Source organism: Marmota monax, unplaced genomic scaffold (genome assembly GCF_021218885.2).
Source record: "Marmota monax isolate L192 unplaced genomic scaffold, Marmota_monax_Labrador192_F-V1.1 WCK01_AAM20220418_F8-fsc00019, whole genome shotgun sequence".
Lineage (NCBI taxonomy): Eukaryota > Metazoa > Chordata > Mammalia > Rodentia > Sciuridae > Marmota > Marmota monax.
In genome coordinates, this window is record NW_026695242.1 from 6740013 (window position 1) to 6768000 (window position 27988).

Here is a 27988-nt window from a genome sequence, read left to right on the forward strand (position 1 = left end):
GCACTCCATCACTGAGCTGCATCCCTCTTCACAGCTTTTTCCCCAGCTCTCCCAGGACTGAGGGCCATGGGAAAAGAGGTGGGGTGACTATAACAGTGGAGGCCTAATGAGAAGTACTGCAGAGAAGGGAAACTGACAGATGGACAGGCGCCTAGAGGTGTGGGACATGGGAAGCATAGTGCAGTGTTGGAGAGGCTCATTTGAAGTGTGTGACCTCCTCTGTGCCAGTGACCCTGTGCTGAATCCAAGTCCAAGGCCAGGAAACTCTGACATTTGAGGAAGAAGGGCTAGGAAGAGAAGAAAGTCGACCTTTAGGACCCCACGGATTCCCTGGCCGTCAGCACCATCCTTCGGTACAGGCCGTTCTAGCTGCGGCAGGGAAACAAACAAACACGGGAGGGGCAGGAGCCCAGGCGGGCGGGAGGGGACCGAGCTTTAGCAGTGGCGGTGAGGGCCCTCCTCATGCTTGTTTTGTGGCTGTCCGCCTGCAGGCCAGGCTAGCATCCAGGCCCAGGGTGAAAGGCCAGGACTTCTGGCCCCTTCCCAGGACCTGGAGCAGAGGAAGCCAGAACAATGCTGTTCTTGGAGAGATGGGGGGAGCACTGAGTGGGGGCTGGAGAAGGGTTTGGCTCAGATAAGCCAGTAAAAGCCAGCAGAAGGTCAAAGATAGAGGAATGTTCTGTGACTTTTAAGACAGCAGCTCATTTATCTCATAAACACTCGCTCAGAGCTCAAATCCAGTTGAAATACTGCCCTGCGCAGAGCTGGATAGGGACCTGCAAGGGGACTGTGCTTGGAGTCTTGTCGCCAAGGTCTTTCTGTGAAAGCCCCCCCATGAGCAGCTGAGGTTCATCGTATCTATTTAGTTTATTCTATTTATTTTTTTCTATTTTTTTAGAACCTTCTAAAGAGGTATTTGTTCAAAGCAAGAAACCGAGGCTGGGCAGGATGGTACCTTGCATGATCACTGGTGGGAAGCATTCAAACTGGGATTCCTACCTGGGTGTGCCTACAGCCCACTTGTAATTTGGCTGCTTGGAGCTCAGAACACATTTTTCCCATTGAAACAATGCTGTAAGTGGTGGTTTGGCTGCCCTGGTGGCCTGGCTCGCCCGGGGGACAGCCAGAATTAATTCTATGTTTCACTGTGATTGTGGAGGAACCAGGCTTCTGTGGGCTCGCCTGGAACCCACAGGAAAGGGGAAGATGCATTGGAGGGTGTGCCCAGCTGGGAACTCTTGCCCTTCCTATAGCACCTGACTCAGGGCAAGCAGGGCGTATGGTGGCTCAGGAGCACTTGTCCATTTCTGGGGCATTGCCAGCAAACTTTGGAGGTTCTTCTGGGGCAGGGGCAAGTTATGAGAGAGAGTGTGACCTGAGAAGGTGCGTTAGGTTTTCAGACTCTGGAAATCTTGAGTCCTTTCTCTTTCTTTCTCCATACAGTCATCTTCAGTTTTCTTCCTCTGGATGGAGCAGAGAAGGCAAGGTCTAGGGCTCAGGGCAGCTACTATGAGAAACTAGATCAGACCAAGTTTTACAGTGACTTCAGGGCAAGCATTCATTCAGCCATTCAACAGACATTTTTCGGTGGATGCACTGGGAACTATGCTCATTCCTTCATGGAGCTTCTGTAGCTTAAAGAATCCTAGACAGGAATGACTATGGGTCTCAGACCCAGAATCTCAGCATTGGAAGGAATCTTTTTATAGACAGGAATTGTAGTCATTCATTAGTTCAAGAAGACATGGGCTATTCTAAATACCAAAGATCCATAAATCCTGAACACTGAGGTCTAGAGAGGTGGGAAATGATTTGCTTAGTATCTTACTCCAAGGTCCTAGTGCCTGGACCAGAACCTACCCCGTCCAGTGTCTCCCCTTGGCCTTCCTATCTAAGTGTGTCCCAGCCAGCTTTTAGGATTTTCCATGGTCCCCAGGACTGGAGCCTGAGGCCTAGGGACAGCCACAGAGAAGCAATGGATTTTTTTCTACCTGGAAATAATACGCCTGGGTGCTCCCCTGAAGTGAGGAATGAGGACTTTTCTTGCTGCTGGAGTTCAGAAGACTCCAAAGACTTTTCTCAGTTCTCCCAGTGAATCACTTGTTTTCTAAATCTAGGTCTTCAGAAGCACTTTTAGCTTAGCTTGACCTATTCTCCCAACCCTCCATCTGGTGAGTGAGTGTGTGTGTGTGTGTGTGTGTGAGAGAGAGAGAGAGAGAGAGAGAGAGAGAGAGAGAGAGTGAGTGAGAGAGAGATACTAGATATTAAACCCAGGGGCATTCTACTACTGAGCTACATCCCCAGCTCCGCCTCCTTTTTTTTTGAGACAGAGTCTCACTAAATTCCCAAAGCTGGCTTTGAAATTGTGATCCTCCTGCCTCAGCATCCCAAGTAGCTGGGACTATAGGCATGTGCCACTGCACCTGGCTCATTCTTTTTTAAAATTTTTTTTTATAGTTGTAGATGGAGAGCATGCCTTTATTTAATTTATTTTTTTATGTGGTGCTGAGGATTGAACCCAGTGTCTCACACATGCTAGGCAAGTGCTCTGCCTCTGAGCTACAGCCTCAGCCTGACTCATTCCTTTTTTTTTTTTTTTAGTTTTTCTGTGGACACAACATCTTTATTTTATTTTTATATGGTGCTGAGGATCGAAACCCAGCGCCCCGCGCATGCCAGGCGAGCCTGTTACTGTTTGAGCCATATCCCCAGCCCTAACTCATTCTTTTTTAAAAATACATTTGAAGAGCTGGGGTTGTGGCTCAGAGGTAGAGCGTTTGCCTAGCATGTGTGGGGCACTCGGTTCAATCCTCAGCACCACATAAAAATAAAATAAAGATATTTATTTTATAAATATAACTAAACTATAAATATAACTATAACTAAAAATAATAAATATTTTAAAAAATACATTTGAAAACGATTTTATTAAGATGTACTTGACATATAATAAACCTAAGCATATATGAAATATGCAATCTAAGTTTAACATTTGTGACTTGGCATATAATAATTGTCTACATAGCTAGGTACAGTGGTGGTTCATGCCTGTAATCCCATCTACTCTAGAGGCTGAGGCAGGAGGATCAAAAGTTTGAGGCCAACCTTAGCAATTTAGTGAGGCCCTGAGCAACTTAGCAAGACCCAGACTCAAAATAAACATTACAAGGACTGGGGATGTGGCTCAGTGTTAAAGTGCCCTGGGTTCAATCTCCAATACTCCCCTCACAAAAAATATATATATTTATGGGTTAAAGTATGATGTTTCAGTACATGTATACAGTGTGTAAGGATTAGATCAGGTTAATTGGTATAAATAGCACCTTAAACATTTATAATTTCTGTGTGTTAGAAACATTCAAAATCCTCTCCACTAGTTAATTTGGACTATGCAGTTAATGGGTGTCAAGCATGGTCACTGAGCTGTGCTGTAGAATGTTAGACCTGCTCCCTTAGCCATGTTCTCTCCGTCCCTCTCCCCTCTGGCTAATTCTTGGCTTCCCCTTTGGGCCTGGGCTCAGTGACCTCTTCCTGGGGGAGGCTCTCCTGGCCCTCAGTGTCAGGTCTCTGCTCTGCGCTCATCCATAGCACTCCGGCCTTCCTAGCAGTACCAGGAGCCCTTGGCATTCTTTTTCTTTCTTTTTGCCCCTGGTGCTGGGGATAAACTCAGGGCCTCACCATGCCAGGCAGACTCTCCTCAGCCTCTCGAGTAGAGTCACTGAAATTACAGGGGTGCACCACCATTCCCAGCCCCTCAGAATTATTCTTTTTAAAAAAATATATGGGGGCTGGGATGTGGCTCAAGCGGTAGCGCGCTCGCCTGGCATGCGTGCGGCCCGGGTTCGATCCTCAGCACCACATACAAACAAAGATGTTGTGTCCGCCAAATACTAAAAAATAAATATTGAAAAGTTCTCTCCCTCTCTAAAAAAAAAAAAAAAAAAAAAATATATGGGGCTGGGGATGTGCCTTAAGCGGTAGTGCACTCGCCTGGCATGCGTGTGGCCCAGGTTCGATCCTCAGCACCACATACAAAGATGTTGTATCTGCCGAAAACTAAAAAATAAATAAATATTAAAAATTCTCTCCCTCTCCCCCCCTCTTAATATATATATATATATATATTTTTTAAATTGTAGATGGACACAATATCTTCATTTTTGTTTATTTATTTATTTATTTTTATGGAGTGCTGAGGATTGAACCCAGAGCCTCATGCATGCAAGGCAAGCACTCTACCATTAAGCCACGACCCCAGCCCCCAGAATTATTCTCATTGGGTGTCTTTCTTTCTGCTGGACTGTGATCTTGAGGAGGGGCCTTCCCTATGTTGCTGTCCTTGTTGGGGGCAACTGTGTGCGCATTCTCTGTCAGTGCCAGGTACATTGCAGGTGTTCAGTGCACAGTTAGTGAATGATCATGACCCATGGCTGGAGGAAAGTTCTTCTGGTGAGAGACTTTCCTTGATTGGAGGGACTCTGCATACCCAAGGCCAAGGGTGTGGTTGGCTACAAAGATTACTTGGAAAGACAGGCCTACCATCTAATAGGGGAATTTATAATCCAGAACATACTTTGAAAATTGCAAAACCCTCTAACAGCCAGAGAGCCTGTAGAGTGTGTGGTTTGGAGGTGGTTTGAGTGTGTCCCCCAGAGGTTCACGTGCTGGAAGCTTGAACCAGTGTGGGAGGGTGGGGGGAGTCTTGAAGAGGTGGGGTCTAGTGGGAGGTAATCAGGTCGTGGGGACTCAACCTCATGATTAGATGAAGAGCAAGGGTATTGTTATAAAGTGAGGTCATCCCACGTGCTCACCCCTTCTGCACAGGACTGATTCTATTTCCACTTCACTGCCATGTTGTAACACAGCCAGGGAATGCTCTCCAGGATGTCGGCTACATGCTGTTTAGACCCTCTAGCCACCAGAATGAGAGCCAAGTAAACTTCTTAGCTTTATAAGGTAGCCAGCCTCAAGTATTTTGACATAACAATGCAAAATAGACTAAGACAGCCCCCATTTCCTCCTAAATAACCCCCCTTCCCCTGCTGGCTCATTGAGTCTTGGCTTCTTGGATTGGGGCCCAGCAATGTCTTGAGTTCTAGGACCCTACACAGCACTGGACAATCTAGGGCCTCGTGTGGTAGCTACAGAGGCTCATGGTGGCAGTTTGAGGAGTCATGCAGGCAGCATATGGTCTAGGCTCTGGATCACCTGCCTGACTTTTAGCTGTTTTAGAGACTTCACTAAGAAAGCGCCTATTGAAGCTGGATGTGGTGACGGATGCCTAGAACAGCTACTTGGGAGGCTAAGGTTTGAGGCAGGAGGATTGAGGCCAGCCTTGGCAAGTTAGGGAGACCCTGTCTCACAATAAAGTAAAAAGGACTGGAGATGTAGCCCAGTGGTAGAGCATGCCTGGGTTCAAGCCTCAGTACCACTAAAATAAACAAAAAGCACCTATTGGGGGTGGAGTGTAGCTCAGTGGTAGAACACTGGCCTAGCATGCATCAGGCCGTGGGTTAGATATCCAGCATTGCAAAATAAATAAATCAATAAAACATTACAAAGTACCTATTTTCAAACTTCTCTGGAGGGAAACCTTGAAGGCAAGGGCTCATATTCATTTCTAGGGTTTGAAATAATGCCTCAAAATCAGTTACTCCTGAAGGGATAGGAAACCTGCATCTAGAAACCTCTACTAAAAAATTATTAACATTGGTGGATCCCCAATTTCCCTGACCCTCTGTCCTGTTATCCCAAAGATATTTTGTCACGAGGCATACGTAGTTCCACATGCCACGTGCACGGAAGATGCTTTGGAAGTGTCAGATTCTAAGTGCTCACAGTCAGTCACTCAGGGCCTCCCCCACAGGGAGGCCACAGTGGAGAGGGCTCCCTTGGGTGCAGCAAGGGCTGAGGCTGGAGAGGCCCAGCACTAGGACCCAGGGGCCGAGTGTGGAGCCAGCTCAGCAGGAATAGTTCCCAGCCAGAACACAGTGTTCTTGGTGTACCCACAGGAAACCCCAAGAAGAGGGCTGCACATGGCCGCTGCTGGGCGTGTGCTCTCTCAGCCTTTTATTCTTTTTCCTAACCTCAGTCCCCACTTTCACATCCTGTAACCTGCAAAGCTGCCCGCCCCACCCGGCTGGGCTGGTCCCAGGCCCCAGGAGAGCAATCAAGGCAGGAAGCCCAAGACCTTGCCCGTGTCACCATCTTCAGATGAGACCCGTTGCTCCTAACCTTGGTTTCCTGAATGGACCGTCTGTGATGGAAACTTTTTGCAGTGCAGAAGGCAGACAAAGCTGCGCTTCTAGCCTTGGCCAGGGTCTTGGCCCCAGTGCAAGGGAAACAGCTGATGGTGCAGGGCCACCTCCTCCCTTCCTCCCCCAAGGCCAGGCCCCACCTGGGTGGGGGTGGGTCCCCACTGCCGCTGCATAAATCAGAAGGAACTTGGAGCTGTCCTGGAAACCAGAGCCAAGTTTGCTGCAGAACATCCTATGATGTGGTTCCTAGTTTTTATTTCCACGAATGCTATAATATGTTGTCCCACCGAGCTATTTTTATTGAATGAAAAATTTTTTACGAAATTTAAAAAAGCAAACCACTGCAGAACCAACAGGCCTGTGACAGGGAAGGACAAGGTGAACTTTTCACTTCCTTTCTTGCAGCCTATCAACTCCATCTGTGGTTTGGTGTCGCCCACACTTTTGTGCTATATTCAATCTCAATTTTTGCCTCTTTGTTTCTGAGGTCACAAGAGCAAGGCTTTTTTTTTTTTTTAATACCAGGGATTAAACCCAGAGAGGCTCAGCCACTGAGCCACATCCCCAGCTCTTTTTATATTTTATTTTGAGACAGGGTCTTAATAGTTGCTTAGGGCCTTGCTACATTGCTGAGGCTGGCTTTGAATTTGCAATCCTCCTGCCTCAGCCTCCTGAGCAGCTGGGATTATAGGTATGCACCATGGTACTCAGCTAGGCTCTTAAACCTGTGTCACTTCTGTAAGTTACATGGAGCTTTTTTGCCCCGAGTACTAGGGATTGAACCCAGAGCCTTGCAAAGTACCAAGCCAGGGGATGTGGCTCAGTGGGGAGCACTTGCCTAGCATGTGTAAGGCTTGGGTTCAATACCCAGTGCTGGGAAAAAAAAAAAGACTTCTGGCGTGTTCTCAAAACAGATTGCAAAATGTGGACCACCGGCCTTTTGGCCAGGCCTAAGCAAAGGCAGGCCCAAGAGTGAACAGCAGAAGTCTGCAAGAGAGCCCACCAGAAGTCTAGCAAATTCCCAGCCAAATTCTGGCCAACTGTGCTATTGGGGGCCCTGCAAATAAGGAATGGAGCTCTATGTGACAGACTGCATTTCTGGCCCCTTAATTAGCATCCTAACCATTGAAAATGAGACTCCGTGCTAACAGGAAGCTCCATTAATAGGGCTCCTTCCACTTTGGGGTTTTAGAGTCTTTTCCCAATTATTGGTTGGTGAGAGTGTGGACTCACTTCAGACCTGTAAAATAGATTTTGTGTGTGTGTGTGTGTGTATGTATGCGTGTGTGCTGGGGATTTCACTCAGGGCCTTGCATATGGTAGACAAGCACTCTACCACTGAGCTGCGTGCCAGCCCCTGTAAAGAGATTTGACTGGGTACTTCCCTGAGTTGCCCAAACTACAGATGCCCCTCTTGGGGAAGGAGCTTCCAAAAGCAAGAAATGCTGCTACCCCTGGGGTGGCCCTCTCAAGGTGGGGGCCCCCAAAAGACTTGGATTCTAGTCTTAGATTTTTCTTTTTTTTTTTAATATTTATTTTTTAGTTGTAGTTGGACACAACACCTTTATTTCACTTGTTTATTTTTATGTGGTGCTGAGGATTGAACCCAGGGTCTCGCACGCGTGAGGCAAGTGCTCTAGCGCTGAGCCACGACCCCAGCCCCAGTCTTAGATTTTTCAACTTGCTGTATGACCAATGCAACTCACTTCCCAACTTGAGACTTCAATACCCTCATTTAAGGAGCGTTGGGTTATCGCTTCTGTGTTGAATTGTGTCCCCCTCAAAATTTATATGTTCAAGTCCTAATCCTGGTACTACATAGTGTGAGCTCATTTGGAGATAGGTCTTTTTTGTTTGTTTGTTTTTTGGTACCTGGGATTAACCTTAGGGGTGCTTAACCACTGAACCACATCCTTAGCCCTTTTTCATATTTTTATTGAGAGACAGGGTCTCACTGAGTTGTTTAGGGCCTTGCTAAGTTGCTGAGGCTGGCTTTGAACTCACGGTCCTCCTGCCTCAGCTTCCTGAGCTGCTGGGATTACAGTGTGTGCTACTGTGCTTGGCTGGAGATAGGTCTTGACAGTGGTCATCAATGAGGTCAGTAGGGTAGGCTCTGATCCTAATCCAAAAGGACTTTGTCTCTGAATAAAAAGGCAAAATTTGCCCAGAGACATGTACAGAGGGAAGACTATGTAAAGGGACATTGGTAGAAGATGGCGTCTATAAGCCAAGGAGGGAGGCCTGGGGCAGATCCTTTCCTCATGGCCTTCATAAGGGAGCAACCTGTGGACCTCTTTCTTGGTCACAGACTCCCAACCTTCTGAACTGGGAGGTAAGAAGTTCCTGTTGTTTCGGTCACATAGTCTGTGATATTATTATTATTATTTTTATTTTTTGGTATGGGGGGTTGAACCCAGGGATGCTTAACCACGGAGCCACATCCCCAGCCCTTTTTTATTTTTTGTTTTGAGACAGGATCCCACTAAGTTGCTTGGGGCCTCACTAAATTGCTGAGGCTGGCCTTGAGTTTGTGCTCCTCCTGCTTCACCTTCGGAGTCACGGGGGTTATAGGTGTGCACCACTGTTCCCAGCTCTTAGGCTGTAGGTTCTTTCTGGCCCTCCCAGCCATACCTTGGTGGCTCCCTGCCATCCACATGGCCTTTCTATTATCTCTTCCCAGTGAGTAAATGACATCATGTGTGGGAAGTGCTTGGCACAATGCCCACATATGGCCCCTTGCTAACCGTGATGAATGTTCTCAGCCACTGGGAACCACTTGTACCTACCCTGAGACCCTGTGTACCAAAATGAGATGTGTGGGTCCCCAGCCCAGTCCTCCTCCTCACTCCTGCTTCATTATTGAAGACTTTGCCACCCCACAGCAGCTTTCAAATCTGAAAGCCTTGTAGGGCATGGGCATGGTGGCGCACACCTGTAATCCCAGTGACATGGAAGGCTGCGGCAGGAGGACTGCAAGCCCGGGTCAGCCTCAGCTACTTAGTGAGACCCTGTCTCTAAGTAAAGTAGAAAAAGGACTAGAGATGTTGCTCAGCGTAGAGTGCCTGGGTTCCATCCTCAATACGGAGTAAAACAATCATAAAAAAACCCGAAAACAAACCAAAGCCCTGAAAGTATTCAGTTGGCATCTTCCTGGAGCCCAAATCTTTTATAATTATTTTTGGAGGTATTGGGGTTTGAACCCCGGGGTGCTCTACCACTGATCTACATCCTCACCTCTTTTTAAATCTTAAGACAGGGTGCCCCTAAGTAGTCCAGGATGGTCTTAAACTTCTGATTCTCCTGCCTCAACCTCGAAGTCACTGTAATTGCAGATGTGCACCACCATGACTGGCCCAGTTCTTTTTTTTTAAAAATTATTTATTTGTTTATTGGTTCTTTTTAGTTGTGTATGATAGCAGAATCCATTTTGGTGTAATTATGTAAGCACGGAATAGACCTTATTCTAGTTAGAGTCCCGTTCTTATGCATGTCCATGGAGGTGGGGTTCGCTGTGTTGTTTTCATATATGTTCCTTGCTTATCCTCCATCCTTTCCCTCCAACCCCCATCGTCTAATCTACTGCATTTCTATTCTTCCCCTTTCACTTCCTTATTGTGGGTTAGCTTCCACCTATCAGAAAATATTTGACCTTTGTTTTTGGGGGACTGGCTCATTTTACTTGGCATGATAGTCTCCACATCCATCCATTTACTGGCAAATGTCATAGCCATTCTTCTTACTGGCTGAGTAATATTCCATTTTGTATATATAGCACATTTTCTTTACCCGTTCATCTGTTGAAGGGCACCATAGCTTAGATATTGTGAATTGAGCTGCTATAAATATTGATGTGGCTGTGTCGCTGTAGTGTGCTGATTTTAAGTCCTTTGGGTATAAACCAAGGAGTGGGATAGCTGGGTCAAATAGTGATTCCATTCTAAGTTTTCTGAGGAATCTCCATACTGCTTTCCAGAGTGGTTGCACCAATTTGCAGTTCTTTTTAATGGAGCCACAGAGCCAGCAGGTCTAGAAAGAGACAGAAGAACTCCGGGTGGAAGACTGTTTCTCTGTCCTGGAGTAAGACATTCTTTGCCTGTGTGAGCTGGTCCGCAGGCTCTAGAAACCTCTGGGGCTAAGCCTCAGGTTTCCCATTTGCCTGCTGAGAACTGGCTGGCAAGGTCCTGAATCAGTCTTGACCACTGCAGGTGTCAGGGGCTTGACTCTCTGACTGCAAGGCACTGCCCCCTTGCTCCTCCACCCTCCCTTCCAGCTTCTGTTCTAGCTTCCAGGATGAACCTCCCTCTGTGTGGAGAGATGGTCTGGGGACAGTGTCCTGTGTTCTGATCCGGGTCCACGGGTCCCTGGAGGCCATAGGGTCCTGTACTAGAGCTGGACTCCGAGGCTGGCCAGAGGGTCTGCTTTCCTTTTCGTTATCGGGAGTCTTGGGGAAGCATTCTCTAGCCTAGGGCACTGAAGTGGGGCCACAGGATGAACCTCAAGTCCTCTCTGGGCAATGACTCTGGTCTGGGATGGTCAAGTCCTAGGTTATATTCTCATCCATGTGGGTTTGAGAGCTTAGTCGCGCTGATTTTGTAGAATATTTCAGATTGACTCTGTTTTGGAAACTCTGCAGAGAGTTAAGTGGGGATTGGGAGACTTGAGCGGCCCCCAAGCATGACCTTTTGGTTTGCTAAACAAATGAAATGTCTGTATGGTTTATCTTTAAAATGTGCCCAGAGATTTCTGAGAAAGGGCTTGGAGCAGACTGCAGGCTTTCAGGGCCCAGGGAAGGAAGGAGGAGAAACCATCTGGGGGAAAAACATCTCTCAAAGATGTGTATATGTTTTAAATTTGATCACTCCAGGCTGCCTCTTATCCTGGTTTTTGGCTCAGAGCCCAGAAGGGAGTTTCCTTCAATAATTCTCTCTGAGCTTAGGATGTCTGCCTTTTCCTAAAAGTCAACAAGTAACTACAGAACTGTGAATGCTTAGTTTCCAGACAGAGCAAAAATCCTGTTCCCCACCTAGAGGTCTGCGCAGATCCCATCTGTGGTCCAATCCCTGGGGCTGGAGGAGCCTGCTTTCCAAGTGATTTATTGTGGGTTCTTGGCTTCTTTCTTAGGCATCCCCTGGCTGTTTCAGAGAAGTGCTCTTCTGTTGGAAAGTGGAGCACAGTGAACAAGACTCAGAACAATGTGCTTCTTGCTTCCTTCTCCTGAGACAGCTCACCACTCCCCTGTTTACACCCGGCATTCCAGCCACACCAAATGACTTGGAGTTCCACAGATGTGGCCCTGACTTTGCACATGCTGTTCCCTGTGCTTGGAACAGTTCCCCTCTCTGCTTGGCTAGCTCCCATTCCCTCATCACATTCAAGCCAGGCTCACCTTCTCCAGAAAATTGTCCTTGTCCTCTCTCCAGCATTCCTGCCTTCAAGCCCTCGTGGCTTCCACAGCCACCTGAGTCGACCAGGGCCATGATTATCACATTGTGTGTGTTTCCTGTTTCTGTTTACTTGTCTATTTTTTCCATTAGTCCAAGTGGCTTCAAAATTCAACTATGTGGGCTGGGGCTGTAGCTCAGTGGCAAAGCGCTTGCCTAGCACTGTGAGGCACTGGGTTCAATCCTTAGCAGCACATAAAGTTAAACAAATAAAATAAAGGCATGCTGTCCATATCCAACTACAAAAAACAAAAACAAAAAAATAAATAAAAGTAAGAAAAAGCCGGGCGCAGTTTGTACGTGCCTGCTCAGCAGCTCAGGAGGCTGAGGCAGGAGGATCCTGTGTTCAAAGCCAGCTTCAGCAAAAGCGAGGCTCTAAGCAACTCAGTGAAACCTTGTCTCTAAATAAAACACAAAATAGGGGAATGTGGTTGAGTGGTCAAGGGCCATGGAGTTCAATCCCTGGTAGGCCCCACAAAAAAAGAAAAAAATAAAAAAAGAAAGAAAAATTCGACTACCTGAGAGTCACACTTGATGTCATCCCTCCCATTCACTTATTGGACCCCAGAATGAGGCTGGGGAGTTTGTATTGTTATTTGGCTTAATCATGAGACATGGTCAGGTCTGGGAACTGCGGCCTTATCTTTTTGTTTTGGGAGTGCTGGGGGGGGGGGGGTGGGACCCAGGGCCTCGAGCATGCTAGGTGAGCACTCTACACTGAACTAGTCTCCAGCCCCCGACATTTTCATTTCTGTCTCCCTGTATATTTCTTTCTGGCAACCTCTCTCGTTTTCACTTCTCTCCCTCTCTCGCCTAGACCAACAATTTGCTTATGCCCTTGCCATTACCATGCAAAACCTTAACCACCAACTGTTTAGTTTTTCCATTCCCATTGCCAGGCTGCTGGTGGGCTGCCCCAAAGATTATGCTACTGCAATTCATGGATTCTGAGCGCACCAGGCGCTCAATGTGCTTGGTGGTCCTTCTGACCCCGGACAACTCCTGCCTCTCACCACAGGCAGAACAGCTTGCCACCTCCTTCGCAGAGAAAACAGAAGCCATCAGATGGGACTCCCTTGACTTCCTGCCGCCTCCCTACACTCGCACTCCCGTCAGCGTTATTCCTTTCTTCTCCTTCACTCCAACCAGGGTCTGCACCCTCTCCTCCCATTTGCCCAGTGACCTTACCCTCAGTCGTCCCCGTTTCTCTCTGACCTCTCCCTCTGGACTCTGGGCTGTCTGGCCCCTCATTTTTGCCACCTTTTCCTATTAAGGTCTTGAAGGTGTTCTAGGTTGGTCCCATATTTCCACCTTCCACTCATTCTCCCACCCATGACCCCTGAGGTGGCTGAGCTTAAGGTAAGGTCACACAGCCTTCCTGGTAAAATCCAGAGGCCTTCTCCGTCTCTTCTCACTGAATTGCTTGGGTGCACCAGATACTACTGTTGGCAGCTTTCTTGAAAATTTTCCCTCTGGTTTCTGTGATGCCACATTCCTTGCTCTCTCTCTGGGACTTTTTGCCTGTTGATTTTCGGAATCCTGCTTCTCTGCCTTCCCTTGTGTATCAGCATTCCTGGGGAATCCCTCCTTACTGCAATTCTTTTCTCACTTCCCGGGCTTTCCCTCTGGGCAATTCCATCCACACCCTACATTTGGTTGGATAAACACCTCTGGGCTGGTGAGTCCCGAGTCTAACTTCAGCCCCATCCACTCTCCTATACTATAGACCATAGAGCTGACTACGGGACACCTCCTCCACCTGCTCCTCTCTCTGGACCCTAACCTTAGTGAATGGCATGACGAGACCCTCAGTTCCTATCACAAGAAACCTGGGTGTTCTGAGTTCTCCAAGTTCCATCAGCCACCAAGTCCTGTGTAGGACACTTTTGAGTAATTCTCAAATCAAATCCGTCCTCTTGTCTCCACATCTTTTTTTATGGCTGGGTCATCCCTCCCTGTATTTCTATGCCAGCGTCCAAGAGACCAGTCATCTGCCATTCCCTCCAACTCAGTTTTCTGAAGTGTAACCGGATTGGCATTCCCTTACCTCAAGCCCTTTGGTGGCTCCCCACTATCCTCTGGTGAAGTTCAAATTCCTTAGCAAAGTGCGTCAAGTCCTAGTCTTGGTCTCATCTCTTGCCCTTACACAGTGTGAATCCACCATGACAAAGCACCTGCAGCCTTACGAAAGTACAGTGCCCTCTGCTCACCCCCAGCCTCTGCACAATTCTGCTCACCCTGGGCCTCTGCACACTTCGCCCCATTTCCTGCACCTAGGACATCCTTGCCTCCCACTCCTGATTTTTCTTCAGGTCCCTGTCAAACCATGCTCCTTTTAGAAAGCCTTCTCTGATCTCTTGCTGAACTGGATTAGTTGCCCTTGCTATGGGATTTCATAGCATCTCATGCTTCCCCTGATCAGAAAAGTTTTTATACTTAAAATTACCTTTTTTTCTTAGTGTTTATGTAAACATGTCTTTTTTTTTTTTTTGGTAATGGGGATTGAACCCAGGAGTGCTCTACCACTGAGCTATCTCCCCAGCTCTTTTTATCTATCATTTATCTTTCTATCTATCATCTATTTATTTATTTGAGGTGCTGGCCAGGGCCTAATGCATGCCAGGTAAAGTCTCTACCACTGAGCCACATTCTCAGCCTCTCTATTTTTAATTTTGAGACAGGATCTTGCTAAGTTACCCAGGCTGACCTGGAACTTGTGATCCTCCTGTCTCAACTTTGTGAGTCACTGGAATTATAGGGATGTGCTACCACACCTGGCTTGGGTCTTGTTTTATATCATATTCTCAGCATCTGGCATATGCTAGACACATAGTAAGTGCTCAATAATATCTGCTAAAAGAGTAAAAGACAGGGACTGGAGCTGTAGCTCAGTGGTGGGGCGCTTGCCTGGCATGTGCATGTGTGAGGCACTGGGTTCGATTCTTAGCACCGCATAAAAATAAAATAAAGGCATGCTGTCCATCTGTAACTTAAAAAAAAAAAAGAAAGAAAGTAAAAGACATCTGAAAAGTTACACTCCCCTCTCTTTCTTGGGGTAATAAATTGCATGTTGTTACATTACCTGCTCTAGACAGCTTATAATAAGGAAATAGGTTAATTTGGGAAAACAAGTCCTCCCAGGGAAACTTGACAGACTGGAGAAATTAAAGCATCTGAGAGGTGGAGACTAGCTTGTGGATGCTGACACATGGCACTAACCCCAGGCCTATGTGCAGGAACCCATGAGGGCAGGGAGCCACAGCATCCTCTGCCTTGGCTCATCACATGACGGTCATGTGAAGCATGGCTGCTCTGGAACAGTCTCCATTCGTCCCACAGCTTCCACCTGTCAGTGTAGTAGTAGCATTACAGAAGGCTGCCCCTGGGTTATGGTCTTCCCTCTGCCCACTAATTATCTGAATTGCCTCAGGCAATACTCCATTATGGATTTTGTACTGGAAATGGTAGTTTAAAAAATAGGGTAAATGCTCATATGTCATCTATTACTTCTTTAACAAATACCTATTATAAGGCTGGGGGTAGAAGTCAGCACAGTAGAGTACTCCTCCAGCATGCATGGGGCCCTAGGTTCTATCCCTAGCACTGAAAAACAAACAAAAATGCTTTTATAGAGCTAGGGTTGTGGCTCAGTGGTAGAGCGCTTGCCTACATGCATGGGGCACTGGATTTGATTCTCAGCACCACATGAAAATATTGTGTCCACCTAAAAACTAAAAGATAAATATTTTTTTAAAAAACCCTGTTATATACCTACTATGTGCCAGATACTGTTCCAGGTACTGGGATCTGGCAGTGAATGAACTGGATCAGGTTGCAACTTCCTGTCTGTAAGCAAGGGGGTGAACCAGATAATCTCTCCCAGCTTAAATGTTCTGAGACCCCACTTTGATCAGATACAAACTTATGCATGGAAGGGCTAATGGTAAAATAGCAGGCTCCAGTCTCCCTCCCCCTTCTCCCTTGGTGATATCTCCCTCCCAAACTCAACTTTGGGAAAACAGAAAAAGGTTTGGCATCGTTTATGTTTGCCTGCAACCAAAGATTTAACTCTCCCCAAGTATCTGTCATTTAATACTTTTGTCTCTTTTGTGGAATGAAAGGTTTTGTTTTGGTTAGAACTGCAGACAGTTACAAGGAGGCTTGGCAAGATATTTTAGGCAAAGGTAGGTGCATTGGTAAAGGACAAAGCACAGTATCTCTCAGATTTGCAGGAAAGGGCAGGTCACTCAGGTTCCTCCCTTCTGGGTGATAGGGATCTCCTGGTCCTATTTCCTTTCCTTTACAGAGGTAAAGGTCTTCAGCCTGAAGGTCCCGAGTCTCTACCACTTCAGTATCTGGTACACTAATTAGGAACAGAGGATTCAAGAGAAAGCCTTGGGTCCTCAGCCTGACTTATAGTTCCAGATGACCATCATTCCAGGTTAATGTCAGGTGTGGGATGGCACTACTGAATTTTTAGGTGGGTGCCGTGGCACACACCTGTAGTCCCAGCTACTTGGAGGCTGAGGCAGGAGGATCACTTAAGCCCAGTTCAGAGCCAGTCTGGACAACATGGTGAGACCCTTTATTGAACAAACCTGCCCTCTACAGAACTCTTGAACCTTAATGTTGACACTGGATAATTACATGTGATAATTAAATTTTCAATTTTTGACTATATAATAGAAAAGTAAATGAGTCAGTAAGTTTACTATTTGTGTCTCACTACTATGAGACAATAGTTACATGGAATTATGTCAGAGTGACATGAACAATTCCTTATCAACAGCAAACTCTGACTTCAGATCTTCAAGTATATGATGAAACAGAGGGTAGATGATTCAAAAGACACAGCTCCTTTGCTTATTAGCTGTAATACTATATTGATATCTTCTCGGTGCAGATTTCAACTATTAAGATACTTGCCTCATTTGTTACAGGATTGATGTGAGACTCCAGACAACATATGTGAAAATGCTCTGGAACTGCCAACTGTTCTATGCACAGAAGGCACTGTTACCATCAGCCTCCCAAGGCTGGCTGGCTGTGCAGTCCTTGTTGCTGGCCACCATCTGACCTCTTGCCCTGTCTTGCTCACTCAGGTATCCCTAGGAGAACAGCCTCCCCAGCACCTAACAATATTCCCCCCCCCCCCCACTGAACCTTAAGAGGTTATGTGGAAAGTAACATGTGGATATGTGGAAAGCTAATTCTTGTCTGCTCCATCACGCTTGAGAGCCCTTCTCATCAAGCACTGGAAGGAAGAAGGGAGGGTAGTGACAAGGCTTATTTTCTCCAGGTAGTTCATTCATTTTACCAATGAATAAGGTTTTAGAATTTTTCTTTGTACAAATGTTCTGAGTTGGGTTCAGTGATACAGCATGATGCTTCTCAAAGAATCTCAGCTTCACAGTTTGGCATACTTGAGTCCACATCTGGACGTGGCCAACTTTGGCTGTGCAGCCTTATTCTGAACTTGAAGTTCCTCTTCTATATGAGGGGGTACTAGATAGCTTGAAGCATTACTGAAAGGATTATAATTATTGTCTGAGTGACTGGCATCTAAGTGCACAGAAGACAACAGATGAGCCACATGGCCCATCTTTGAGTTCAAAGCATCATAGAGTTGTGGGTGATGGGACATAAAGATCAAGAGAAGGTACACAGAGGGAGGTACCGTATTCAAAAAATAGTGAGGGTCTTGTTCTTGGCGGGACTCGCGAAGGACCTGAATGATCCAGGTGAACATTGAAAGCATTTCAGTTCAACTTTAAGATCTCCATCTCTTTTTTGGACCAGGGATTGAAGCCAGGGGTATTTAACCACTGAGGCAAATCCCCAAGTCAAATCACTCTTTATATTTTGAGAACAGGGTCTTGCTAAGTTGCTGAGGCTGGCTTTGAACTTGCCATCCTCCTGCCTAGGCCTCCTGAGCTGCTAGGATTACAGGCGTGTTCCACTGCGCCCTGTAGATCTCCTTAATTGTTAAGGTCATACAAAGAAATATCCATCTTAGGAGACATTCTGTAAAAAACTCAAAATACTGCTGGGTTTGGTGGCACATGCCTGTAATCCCAGCAACCTGTGGGCTGAGGCAGGAGGATCACAAGTTGATTCGAAACTTAGTCAGACCCCAAGCAACTTAGTGAGATTCTGTCTCAAAAAAAAAAAGGCTTGGGATGTAGCTCAGTGTTAAAACACCCCTGGGTTTAATCCTTAGTACCAAAAAAAAAAAAAAAAAAAAAAAAAAAAAAAAGTTCAAATACCAAAGTATAAAGATTGGATGATGCAGAGTCTGTCTGGCATAGCTACACAAATGAAATAAGAAATAGAAATAGTGATTACTTCCCAGTTGTCAATGAAGTTGTGATTTAAAGGTTTATTACAGTGCAAGTTAGTTTTTAGTTTGTCCCTAGTTATCAGCAAGATGACTGGTGCTAAGAGTACTGCAGGGAAACAACTGGTTTTATACATGTGTCTTGTTTTGGTTGAGTAAGGTAAAAAGGAGAGCTTGTGGACTGCTCCTTGTGGTTCTCTGATTTGCTTTAGAGTCAAGATTAGTGAGCGGAACTATCAAGCAACTCTGATTTATCCCAGGTTCCTGTATTTCTTCTGCCTGAGTTATGTGACCATGAGTAGGTCTTCATCTTCACTGGGCTTAGACTTTACCAACTGAATGAAGTCACCACCTCCCCATCAGGTAGCATGTATTAAACAAAATTTTGAACTCCTGAGATTAAGGTTAATTGCTCTTGGGATTATATTTATTTATAATTAAGCAACTCTAAGAAGATCAGGTCTAAGTTGTTAATGAGGAGAAAAGCAAATGCTAAGGCAAAATATGTATACATTGTAATAATAAATGATTCCCTTAATTGTGCAGTGTAGACACTGGGATCCTAAAAAACCCAAAAAACATTCCCAATCATTCTTCATGTTAGAACAAAAAAACAAAACAAAACAAAACTCCACTTCTTAGCCTTCCAGGTTTTCCTCTATCATGGTACAAAAACCTACTCAGATACTGATAAGATAAATTCAGACCCTTCTGCAAAGACAAATATCTCTGAAGCAAAGCAAATCTACCATTTGCTTAGGAGAAATGGTTTTTAGATTCTTGTAAAAAGTAATTTGACCTCTTTTCCCTATCCCAAATCCCTTAGACTTTGAAAGGATAAAACACCAATCTGGAGCTCTTTCAAAGGATTTGCTACAGAATTGCTTGAATCTACCAATGAGCTGAATGGAGGATTTCTGTGTCTAAAAGGATTTTGCTCACTGTTTTATTTTTTACAAGTGTTGCAATATTCAAAAAACACAATTTTTTTTTGTTTTTGCCAGTATGTCTAGAAAGGGTTACAAAGAAGTAGGATCTATCTACTCAGATGTCTAAAATAGGAAAAAGAAAAAAAAATTAAAAATTCCTTATATGGATAGGTCCTGAGTTGAAATCACATTCATCTGTGAAAAGAAATGTTTAGGTCAGAAAGGTCTAACTATAGATCCTCACCTTGAACTTCACTGGTGAAAATTTCCAGGCACTATATGACAGACAGAACGCATGCCATGTAGTTGGCTAATTCTGGCACATATCCTACTTGGCTTGTGAAAATTTTATAAATATCTTTTAAACCTAAACCTTCTGGTTCTCTGAAACTGATTGTCTTAATCCGATTCCCAATACTTTTTTAAACAAATAAACGTTTTCCCTGCAAGATCACATATTTAAGTATTTGTTGGCCATGGATAGATACAGGGAAACCAAGTATGGATGGGAATTAGCAGTTTGGTGATACAGCTGTGAATCTGAGCGGCTGCATAAGTTGTCTCTGTGGCTCTGCTCTGGCTGTGCTCCTCCAGCACATCACTGCAACATCAACCTGAAGAGGGTGTGAACCCCAGCAGCTGCTCGATGGGTTTGAACCGCCACTCATCAGCCTCCAGCTCTTCTACTAAACCAGCCAGTTTTTCCATCCGAGCAACTTGCTGATCTGTAAAGAGTGAAGGAAATATTACTATACAACAGTGCACTTTCCATGACACTGTCACTAATCACCAACATGATGACTGGTTTAAAAATAATTTCTAGTTGGATTTTCCCCCTCAATGTTTCAGTAGTAATGGGGTCTCTTTATGTTGATCAGAAAACTTTTCTTTTTGGTACTGGGGATTGAACCCAGGGGTGGTTTACCACTGAGATCCATCCCCAGGTTCTTTTGTTTATTTTTTTAAATTCTGAGGCAGGCTCTCAATAAGTTGCTGAGGCTGGACTCAAACTTGTGATGATCATGCCTCCGCCTCCCAAGTGGCTAGGATTAAAGGGTGTACCACCAAGAAAACTTTAATCTTAAAAAATAGAAAAAAAAACCAAGCAACTCAGTGAGACCCTGTCTCTAAATAAAAAAAATACAAAATAGGGCTGGGGATGTAGCTCAGTGGCATTTTTTTCTTCTTGTAGATGTTATGCTAAGGATCATACACTCTCACCTCGCTTCTTCATTCCACACCATAAGCAGCCTCAGTGACCAAGTTACTTATTCTAAAAAGTTTTTTTTTTTTTTAAATAATGTTAAAAGTTATTTTTCAATACAATTGTCACAGGCCTGGAGATAGAGCTCAGTGGTAGAGTGCTGGCCTAACATGTCCTTGTGCCTGTGCCAGTGCCAGTGCCAGGTCCTGAGTTCTAGCCCTAGTACTATGAAAAACAAAACAAAACAAAAAAAATCCCCTCAAAACCAATCATCACATTTTCAGTATGTGCTCTTGTTTTGCAGTACTGGGGAAGAACCTAGGGGTGTTTTTACCATTGAGCTATACATATATTATCCCCAGACTTTTTTTTTTTTTTTTTCAAAATATTTATTTATTCATGTATCTTTAATTTTAGGAGGACACATTATTTTGTTTTTATGTGGTGCTGAGGATTGAACCCAGTGTCTCATGCATGCTAGGCGAGCACGCTACCATTGAGCCATAACCCTAGCCCTCCCCAGACCTTTTTGCTTTTACTTTTTTGAGTAAGGTTCATGCTAAGTTGCTGAGGCTGGCTTCAATCCTGTGATCCTCCTGTCTCAGTTTCTCAAGGAGCTGGGATTATCGGCAAGTGCCACTATGCTCAGCTGTGCCCTGTTCTTTGCTGTTTTGTGGTGCTAGGGATTGAACCCAAGACCTCATTCATGCTAGGTGAGTGCTCTGCCACTGAACTATATCCCTAACCCTGTTTTTTCTTTTCTTTTTTTTTTTTTTGTGGAACTAGGGATTGCACCTGGGTATGCTTTAATACTCAATTACATCTCAGTTCTTTTTATTTTTTAAATTTCAGCCAGGGTCTGCTAAGTTTTGCCAAGGCTGGCCTGAAACTTCTGATCCTTTTGCCTTCGCCTCCTAAATAGCTGGGAATACAGGTACAGTGCTCTGCCTTGCTCTATTCTTTAAAAAAAAAAAAAGGTACTCATCCTCTATGCCATAGTGATTCAGTTCTGGAGGGAGGGACAACTATGGCTTTCTCCCCTATGTAATGCTTTCCATGGAGAAATGGTCTGGTGGGGGAACAGTCCTTGATGTATAATGAAGGCTTAGTGAGGCATGACGGGGCAGAAATCATACTATACGGGTATCAGAGTCCAGGTAGACCATGAGGTACACATAAATGCTTGAAGTTGAAGAGGGTAACCGTGGAGGACAACAGTAAAAGGTTTCAGAAAGGAAAGGGAAAGGCAACACAAGAGCAGCAGGAAGCACTGACTTCCCTAGAGAACCAACCCCTCTGACTTCAACTTCAAGTTTCAATGGGACATTCTGTCTGACAACTAAGACCTTGAAATGTTCTTTCATTTAGAAAGTCCACTTAAATAATTTTTTCTGAGTTTGGGAGTTTTGTTACAGCATACTGACTTTTAAGAATCTGCCTCCCTCACCCTCCGTAAATTTATTCTCACAGTCAAATACATGATACTCACGTGCTTACCATGTTTCACCTGTTTGAGCGTGGATGCCACTTGATAACTGAAAACAGATTCACAAAGGAATCTCTCAGAGCCATCTACAAATAAAAGAGGAAATGGTTTTAGTCTGCTCTAAGGGTTTTATGGCTTTTGATGAACCAAGTAAACCTGTACATTCTTTTCTCTGCTTTTACATTCGAGGTCTAGTTTTCAGGGTTAACAAAGAGGATTTGTGTTTCATTTAGAACTAACATGCTCTGTTATAAAAGCTACTTCTTCTATACCTAGGATGCTAAAATAGTCCCTCTACTTGTTTAAGAGTTTAAAAATAGTATTTAAAAAAACAAAAACAAGAAACCTCAGTGTGATGTCCTAGTCGACATTTCCCTCCTCCCAACCTGAAAGTTTCTTAATGTTCTCTTCTGTACACCAGGCAAACACTGCAGCTGACACATTTGGCCGTGTGGCACCTGTGCTATCAAAATACAAAGTTTCACCCAAACTCCAAAACATTTTCATTCTAAAAAACAAAAGCGGAGGGAAAAATCTTTGTTGATTTTTAATATATCAAATTACATCAAAACACTGCTGGGAATTTTCATTCTGTAAACACAAATTGTAACCTTGATTTTCCAACTGAACAAGAACACTGTAATTTGGATGACGATAAGAGTGTGGTGCAAGTTCAGAACCTAGAACTGTACTGCTGCCAAGAACTGCCAATGAGGAGGTGGCTAACTTGGTCACCACAGTACTTGGAAGATGATTGGGAAACATTGGTAGTTCATGATATTCCTTGTGGCAAAGGCTGCTACAGCAAAACATATCCCCAAAGATATATATTTCACGTAGGAAAAGTAGATTTTTTAAAGGGCAGTGGACACCACTTGGGGTATATATCTTCTTGCAAAAATTGTAAAAAAATTGGAAAGAGAGGGCACTGCTGTCTTTTTCAATGCAGCAGTACTTGCCAGCACTACTAGATGTCAACCATTCACCCATCAATCACGAACTGGTTGTGCAGGTCAGGTATTAAGTGACAAGGAGAGAGGACGAACATATTCTAGCCTTATGCTGAGTATCACACAGGCAAACCTTTGCAGAAGTCATGGTATCAAGGAGAAAAACTACAGATATTGTCTCCATATAGCATGAACACACAACTAGGAGGGCTTTCTTCCAATGCTATTTTCAAACTGATGCCAAAAAAAAGAAAGAAATGAGAGTATAATTCTTAGGATGTACACTATCTTCAGAGTTACATTCTGCAAATTCACATATTGTTTAATATATAGGATACAATTCCTTCCCCTCCCTCTGCACGTCTCTGGCTGAATGTAAATCATTTGTGAGTACATTGCCTAAATTAAACCGAGCAATTTTTTTTTCATTTTAATTTAATATTATGATGAATATCCTTATTTATTTATTTATCCTTATTTTTTGGTGCTGGGGATTCATGCTTACTAAGCAGATGTTCTACCACAGAGCTACACTCCTGCCCTGGACTATCCAGTTTAAAGATCTAGGCATGCTGACGACATCACTGAGTTGATTTTTTTTCTTCTTCTCCTGAAGATAAGAGCACTTGGCGGCACATACAGTGCCTAACTACGAATTCCACTATGGGAAGAGGAACTGTTGTGAACATTTGATATCAATGATGCAATTTGTTTTTAAAATTTTATTTTGTAGGGGCTGGGATTGTGGCTCAGTGGTAGAGCACTCGCCTAGCATGGGCGGGACCTGGGTTCGATTCTCAGCACCACATAAAAAAAAAATAAAGGCATTGTGTTGTATCCATCTACAAAAAAGATTCTCTCTCCTTTAAAATTTTTTTTTTTTTTTTGTAGTTGTAGATGGACAGAATGCCTTTGTCTATTTTTATGTGGTGCTGAGGATTGAACCCAGTGCCTCATACATGCTAGGCAAGTGCCCTTCTGTGGAGCTCTAGCCCCAGCCCTGCAATTTGTTTTTTTAAAAATAATTAATATTTTCTTTTTCTTCTGTGCCACCCCCCCCCCCCCAGTGGTATTGGAGATTGAACCAGGGGTGCTCTACACCAAGCTATATCCCTAGCCATAGCACTTTTAAAATTTCGAGACAGGGTCTTGCTAAATTGCACAGGCTGGCTTAGGAACTTGCAGTCCTCCAGCCTCAGCTTCCCAAGTCACTGGGATTACAGGTATGTACCAGTTACCAGTACACCCGGGTTCAAGTTTTATTTTAAAAAGAGCAAAGAAAGTAGAGCTTATTTCCCAGGTGATTTGATCTTGAACTTTAGGGTCTCTCACAAGGTAGTGGGAATTACCAGGTGTAAGAATCAAGCCAGCATGTGTATAGAAGCTCCTGGAAGTGCTACCTCCCACTTGTATTTAATCATGGATGTTATTAGGATAAAATGCTTATGTTATAACATTTGCATATTTTCCTTGGTAATAAATTTCAAAGCAAAAAGATATAAGCTTATCTTTCAAAATGGTACTTACATATCACTCTGCCATATTACATGCCTATGAAATACACTTTTGTTGATCTGCAGCTCTATATTAACCAAAGTCCACTGCTTCTTAGCCATATCCCATTAAATGTGCTATCTGTACCAATCTAAAGCTTGGAATTTCTCCAGAGAGGAGTCAGCCTGGGGCAATCTGTCTTCCATTTAGAAACTGTAATCAAATCCTTTGTAAAACACCAAGTAGCAAATACATCTGCTTTTCTCTTCATGGACAAGCAGAGGTTATAAATAGTGAGAAGTTCTGTAAATTACCCAAGTCTAATACTATATCACTAATTCCAATAAATATGATGCTAACAAATTCATTTAAAAGAATATTACCTCACCAGAAGGAGATTAGACAATGCTAGGTAGTTTATATTTCAGTGGCCAATAAAGTCACTAAAATACAGCCACTTCTGGACCGGAAGGCAGTCTTTAATTTGTTCACTAATAACTGGGTTAGGATAATATTAGCCATCCTGTTCATGCAGGGTGTATGTTATCAGAGAGCTGATGCTCCCAAAAAAGTTAATTTTCAAGGTTAACTACAGGTTATTTGAATTTATTATTATAGACTTGGGGGAATGAAATGGCAAACTGAACTTAAGATTGTGAACAGTGGGCTGGAGTTATGGCTCAGTGGTAGAGCGCTTGCTTGGCATGCCTGAGGCCCTGGGTTTGAGCCTCGGCACCGCATATAAATAAATAAATAAAATAAAATAAAATAAAGGATCCATTGACAACTAAAAAATATTTTTAAAAAATTATAAACAGCATCTGACCTCATCTCCTAACTACTTTTGTTCCTTACTCTCTACAGGCAATCTTTACTATTTTATTTTTCTACAATTTTAAGAAGAATGGTTTCCTGCATGAATGTTAGATTAACTGCAAAATAATATCATCTATAAACATGATAGAAATGCTTCAAAATCTAACATGCTAACCAGTCCACACTTAGAAGTACTATACTGGAAGATGTACAAATGTTATATGTACATAGCTTACATTTTATGTAAGAGACTCAAGTATCTGCTATTTTAGAATCCACAGTGGTGGGGTGTATTAAGTGGGAGGTAGGGAGGAGGTGTGTTGTGGTCGTGGGAGTGGGGTGCCAGTGGTCCTTGAACAAATCTCCTGTGGATTCTGAGGGATGAATGTACTCTTTAATTTACTATGCTTGAATTGGCCCAGATAGTTTAGGGATTGCCCTTTGGTTTTTTGATTTTTTTGTACCAGGAATTGAACCCAGGGGTGCTTAACCACTGAGCAATATCCCCAACCCTTTTAAAAACTTTTTGAGACAGGTTTGTTAAGTTGCTTAGGGCCTTGCTAAGTTGCTGGGGCTGGTTTTGACTTGTGATCTTCTTGCCTCAGCCTTCCCAGGCAATGGGATTACAAGCATGCACCACTGTGCCTGGTTCTGATATTTAAGTCTGTTTTAAAATGTAAACAGCTTTAAGATTAGTGGTGTAATGTAAAAGCTAAGAAGAACCACAACTGCATTGTGAGTTTAGACTAAATTAAAAGAACCCAACACAAGCTGGGCATGGTGGCACATACCTATAATTCCAGCAACTCAGGAGGCTGAAATAGGATTGCAAGTTTGAGGCCAGCCTCAGTAACTAAGTGAGGTCCCAAACAACTTAGTGAGACCCTCCGTGTCTTCGAAGTACAAAACAAAAGTGCTGGGGATGTAGCCGCTCACTGGTCAAGCCTCTGAGTTCAATCCCCTTAATCCAAAACAAACAAACAAACAAACAAACATACAAAGAAAGAAAACAAAACCCAACATATTCCTCTACAAAGCAGTAAGAATGGATAGATCTATAACTTGTTAAAATAACATTCAGACTAAGCTCAGCAGCTTTTCTTCTTTAATGTTTCTACATAATCTGGTGCATGCTGATAGCTTTGAAACTATGGAGCTATCTCCTGTATTAAAATTCCTCTTGTAGGTAGAATTTAAATGACTTTAAGATGATCTTAAGAGTGCTATTTTTAAGCACTGATTTATCTTCTACTGTTATAAAACTGATTAAGCAACTTAAGAGCCTTCAACTTTTTGTTTTGTGAGAAATTCCCTGAATACCACATCTCAGGCCCCAATTATTTTCTGCCTCCAGACTGGTGATACTACATTAAGTATTTCTTTTTGTGGTGGTACTGAGGATTAAATCCAGGGCCTTGCATATGCTAAGCCAGCCCTCTACCACTTAGTCACATCCCCAGCTCTTCCTATTTCATTTGAGATGGAGTCTTGCTAAGTTGTTCAGGCTGACCTTGAACTTGTGATCCTCCTGCTTCAGCCCCTGAGTAGCAAGGATTACAGGTGCTCAGGTCCTAACATAACACAAATGAAGATGATGAAAAGGCAAGAGCCTAAGTACACACACACCTCACCATACGCATGGCCTGGTCAGGTCACTTATTTCACTACTGATCAGAACCTCAACAAGTCTAGATAGCCTAATGCTCCTGGAGTCTTCCATATTTTCCTGTCATAAATGATTCTTCTGTTTGCTCTGACTTGCTAGGGATGTAGCTCAGCAGTAGAGTGCCTTCCTGGCATGTGCAAAGCCTCTTCCCCAGCACCATAAAAAAACAAAGAATCAGCTATAGTGTTTGGCCTGGTTTAATCCAAAACTTTGCTTTTTATCTCTTCTGATATAAAAGAATAAAGAACCCCCTTCAAACTGGCTCCTGACTATAGTTTGTTTCAGAGACATTCCAAGGTTAACTTAAAATACATTTATATAAATATGCAAGATTTAGAGCAAAAAAGATCAACATATAATTAAGCACCAAATTGCTTGACTCAAGTAGATTTTGAGTCCTTAGTAGGTTCTTTGCCAATGTTTCTAAAAATATGGTGAGAAGATTACCTTCAAGGAAAGGCTCTAAATGTTGGTCAAAAATATGCTAAACTAATTCTGAATCTCTAAAGTTGGCCTAGCAAAGTGCATTTTAAATAAGCTCCATGGGTGAATTTTAAATTCCCTATGAAGAATTATTAGTCTTGATCCTAAAGTGACAGAAATCTCAAGAATTCCAGTTACCCATGCTGATTCATGCTCACTGTGTCCTTATCTTGACAAGCCAGTTTGCAAATGTGAGCTGAATAAGATGGAGGATGACTGCACGAAAATCTGTCTCTGGTTGTAGAAAAACTACACTGAAGTGTCCTGCAGTGGGACAGGGAAGCCATCTTCACCTAAGAGTAGTGTTATCAGTTTTTATTTTGTCTCAGAACCTCTCTGGTATGGCTAATCTATCTGTAGATCAATTACACTAGGAAAAAAAAAGTATACCTAACTTACTAACAATAGGGAAGAGGACAGGGGCCAAGATAAAGCAAACTGGAGCCAGAGATTGAGAATTCCTGGCTTCCCTGCTGACTCTGCCTCTAACAGGACCAAATCATTTAATGGTTTTGGACCTAAAGAACTCTAGATGACCTCCCTGCTTTCCAAAGTCCTTTTCAGCATCAAATTCTGATTCTGAAACAAGATTTGTGTTGGAAGATATTACTTTGGGATGTGGACAAGAGATGAAATGTGGAGCTGAAATCAGGGCAAATTCATTTCTAAGTCACTTAATAGCTTCTTTCCAATTAATATTCATTGCAGGTCTGAATCCAGTTATTCAGCAAAAAGCAGCATGAGATCACCTTCTAACACCTCTCCAGCTCCTTTGGGGTAGGTGAAAAGGGTTTTCCGTGGTGGGGCAAGGTCTGAGACACTGAAACCTGATGCAGTAACAGAACTTCCACTGACCCCACCAGCTGAAGAGGAGGATGAAGAGGCTGCCATTTCCTCTAGTAGAATTTTCACTTCACTGAAGAGA

At 43.7% G+C, this 27988-nt stretch overlaps 1 protein-coding gene and 1 long non-coding RNA gene across 2 annotated transcripts; one reads left to right on the forward strand and one right to left on the reverse strand.

The window, feature by feature from the left end:
* Positions 1-8394: 8394 nt before the first annotated feature.
* Positions 8395-27903, forward strand: LOC131424037 (uncharacterized). The gene is made up of 3 exons (XR_009226416.1): positions 8395-8589; positions 21021-21102; positions 27772-27903. It is a non-coding gene; the product is annotated as an uncharacterized LOC131424037 (long non-coding RNA).
* Positions 18435-27954, reverse strand: Anapc16 (anaphase promoting complex subunit 16). The gene is made up of 3 exons (XM_046419585.2): positions 27813-27954; positions 21666-21740; positions 18435-19689 (listed from the first exon to the last, which is right to left on the reverse strand). Exons 1-3 carry the CDS (start codon positions 27952-27954, stop codon positions 19574-19576), a joined length of 333 nt encoding a protein of 110 aa, XP_046275541.1. The 3' UTR covers positions 18435-19573.
* Between the last annotated feature and the right edge of the window lie 34 nt (positions 27955-27988).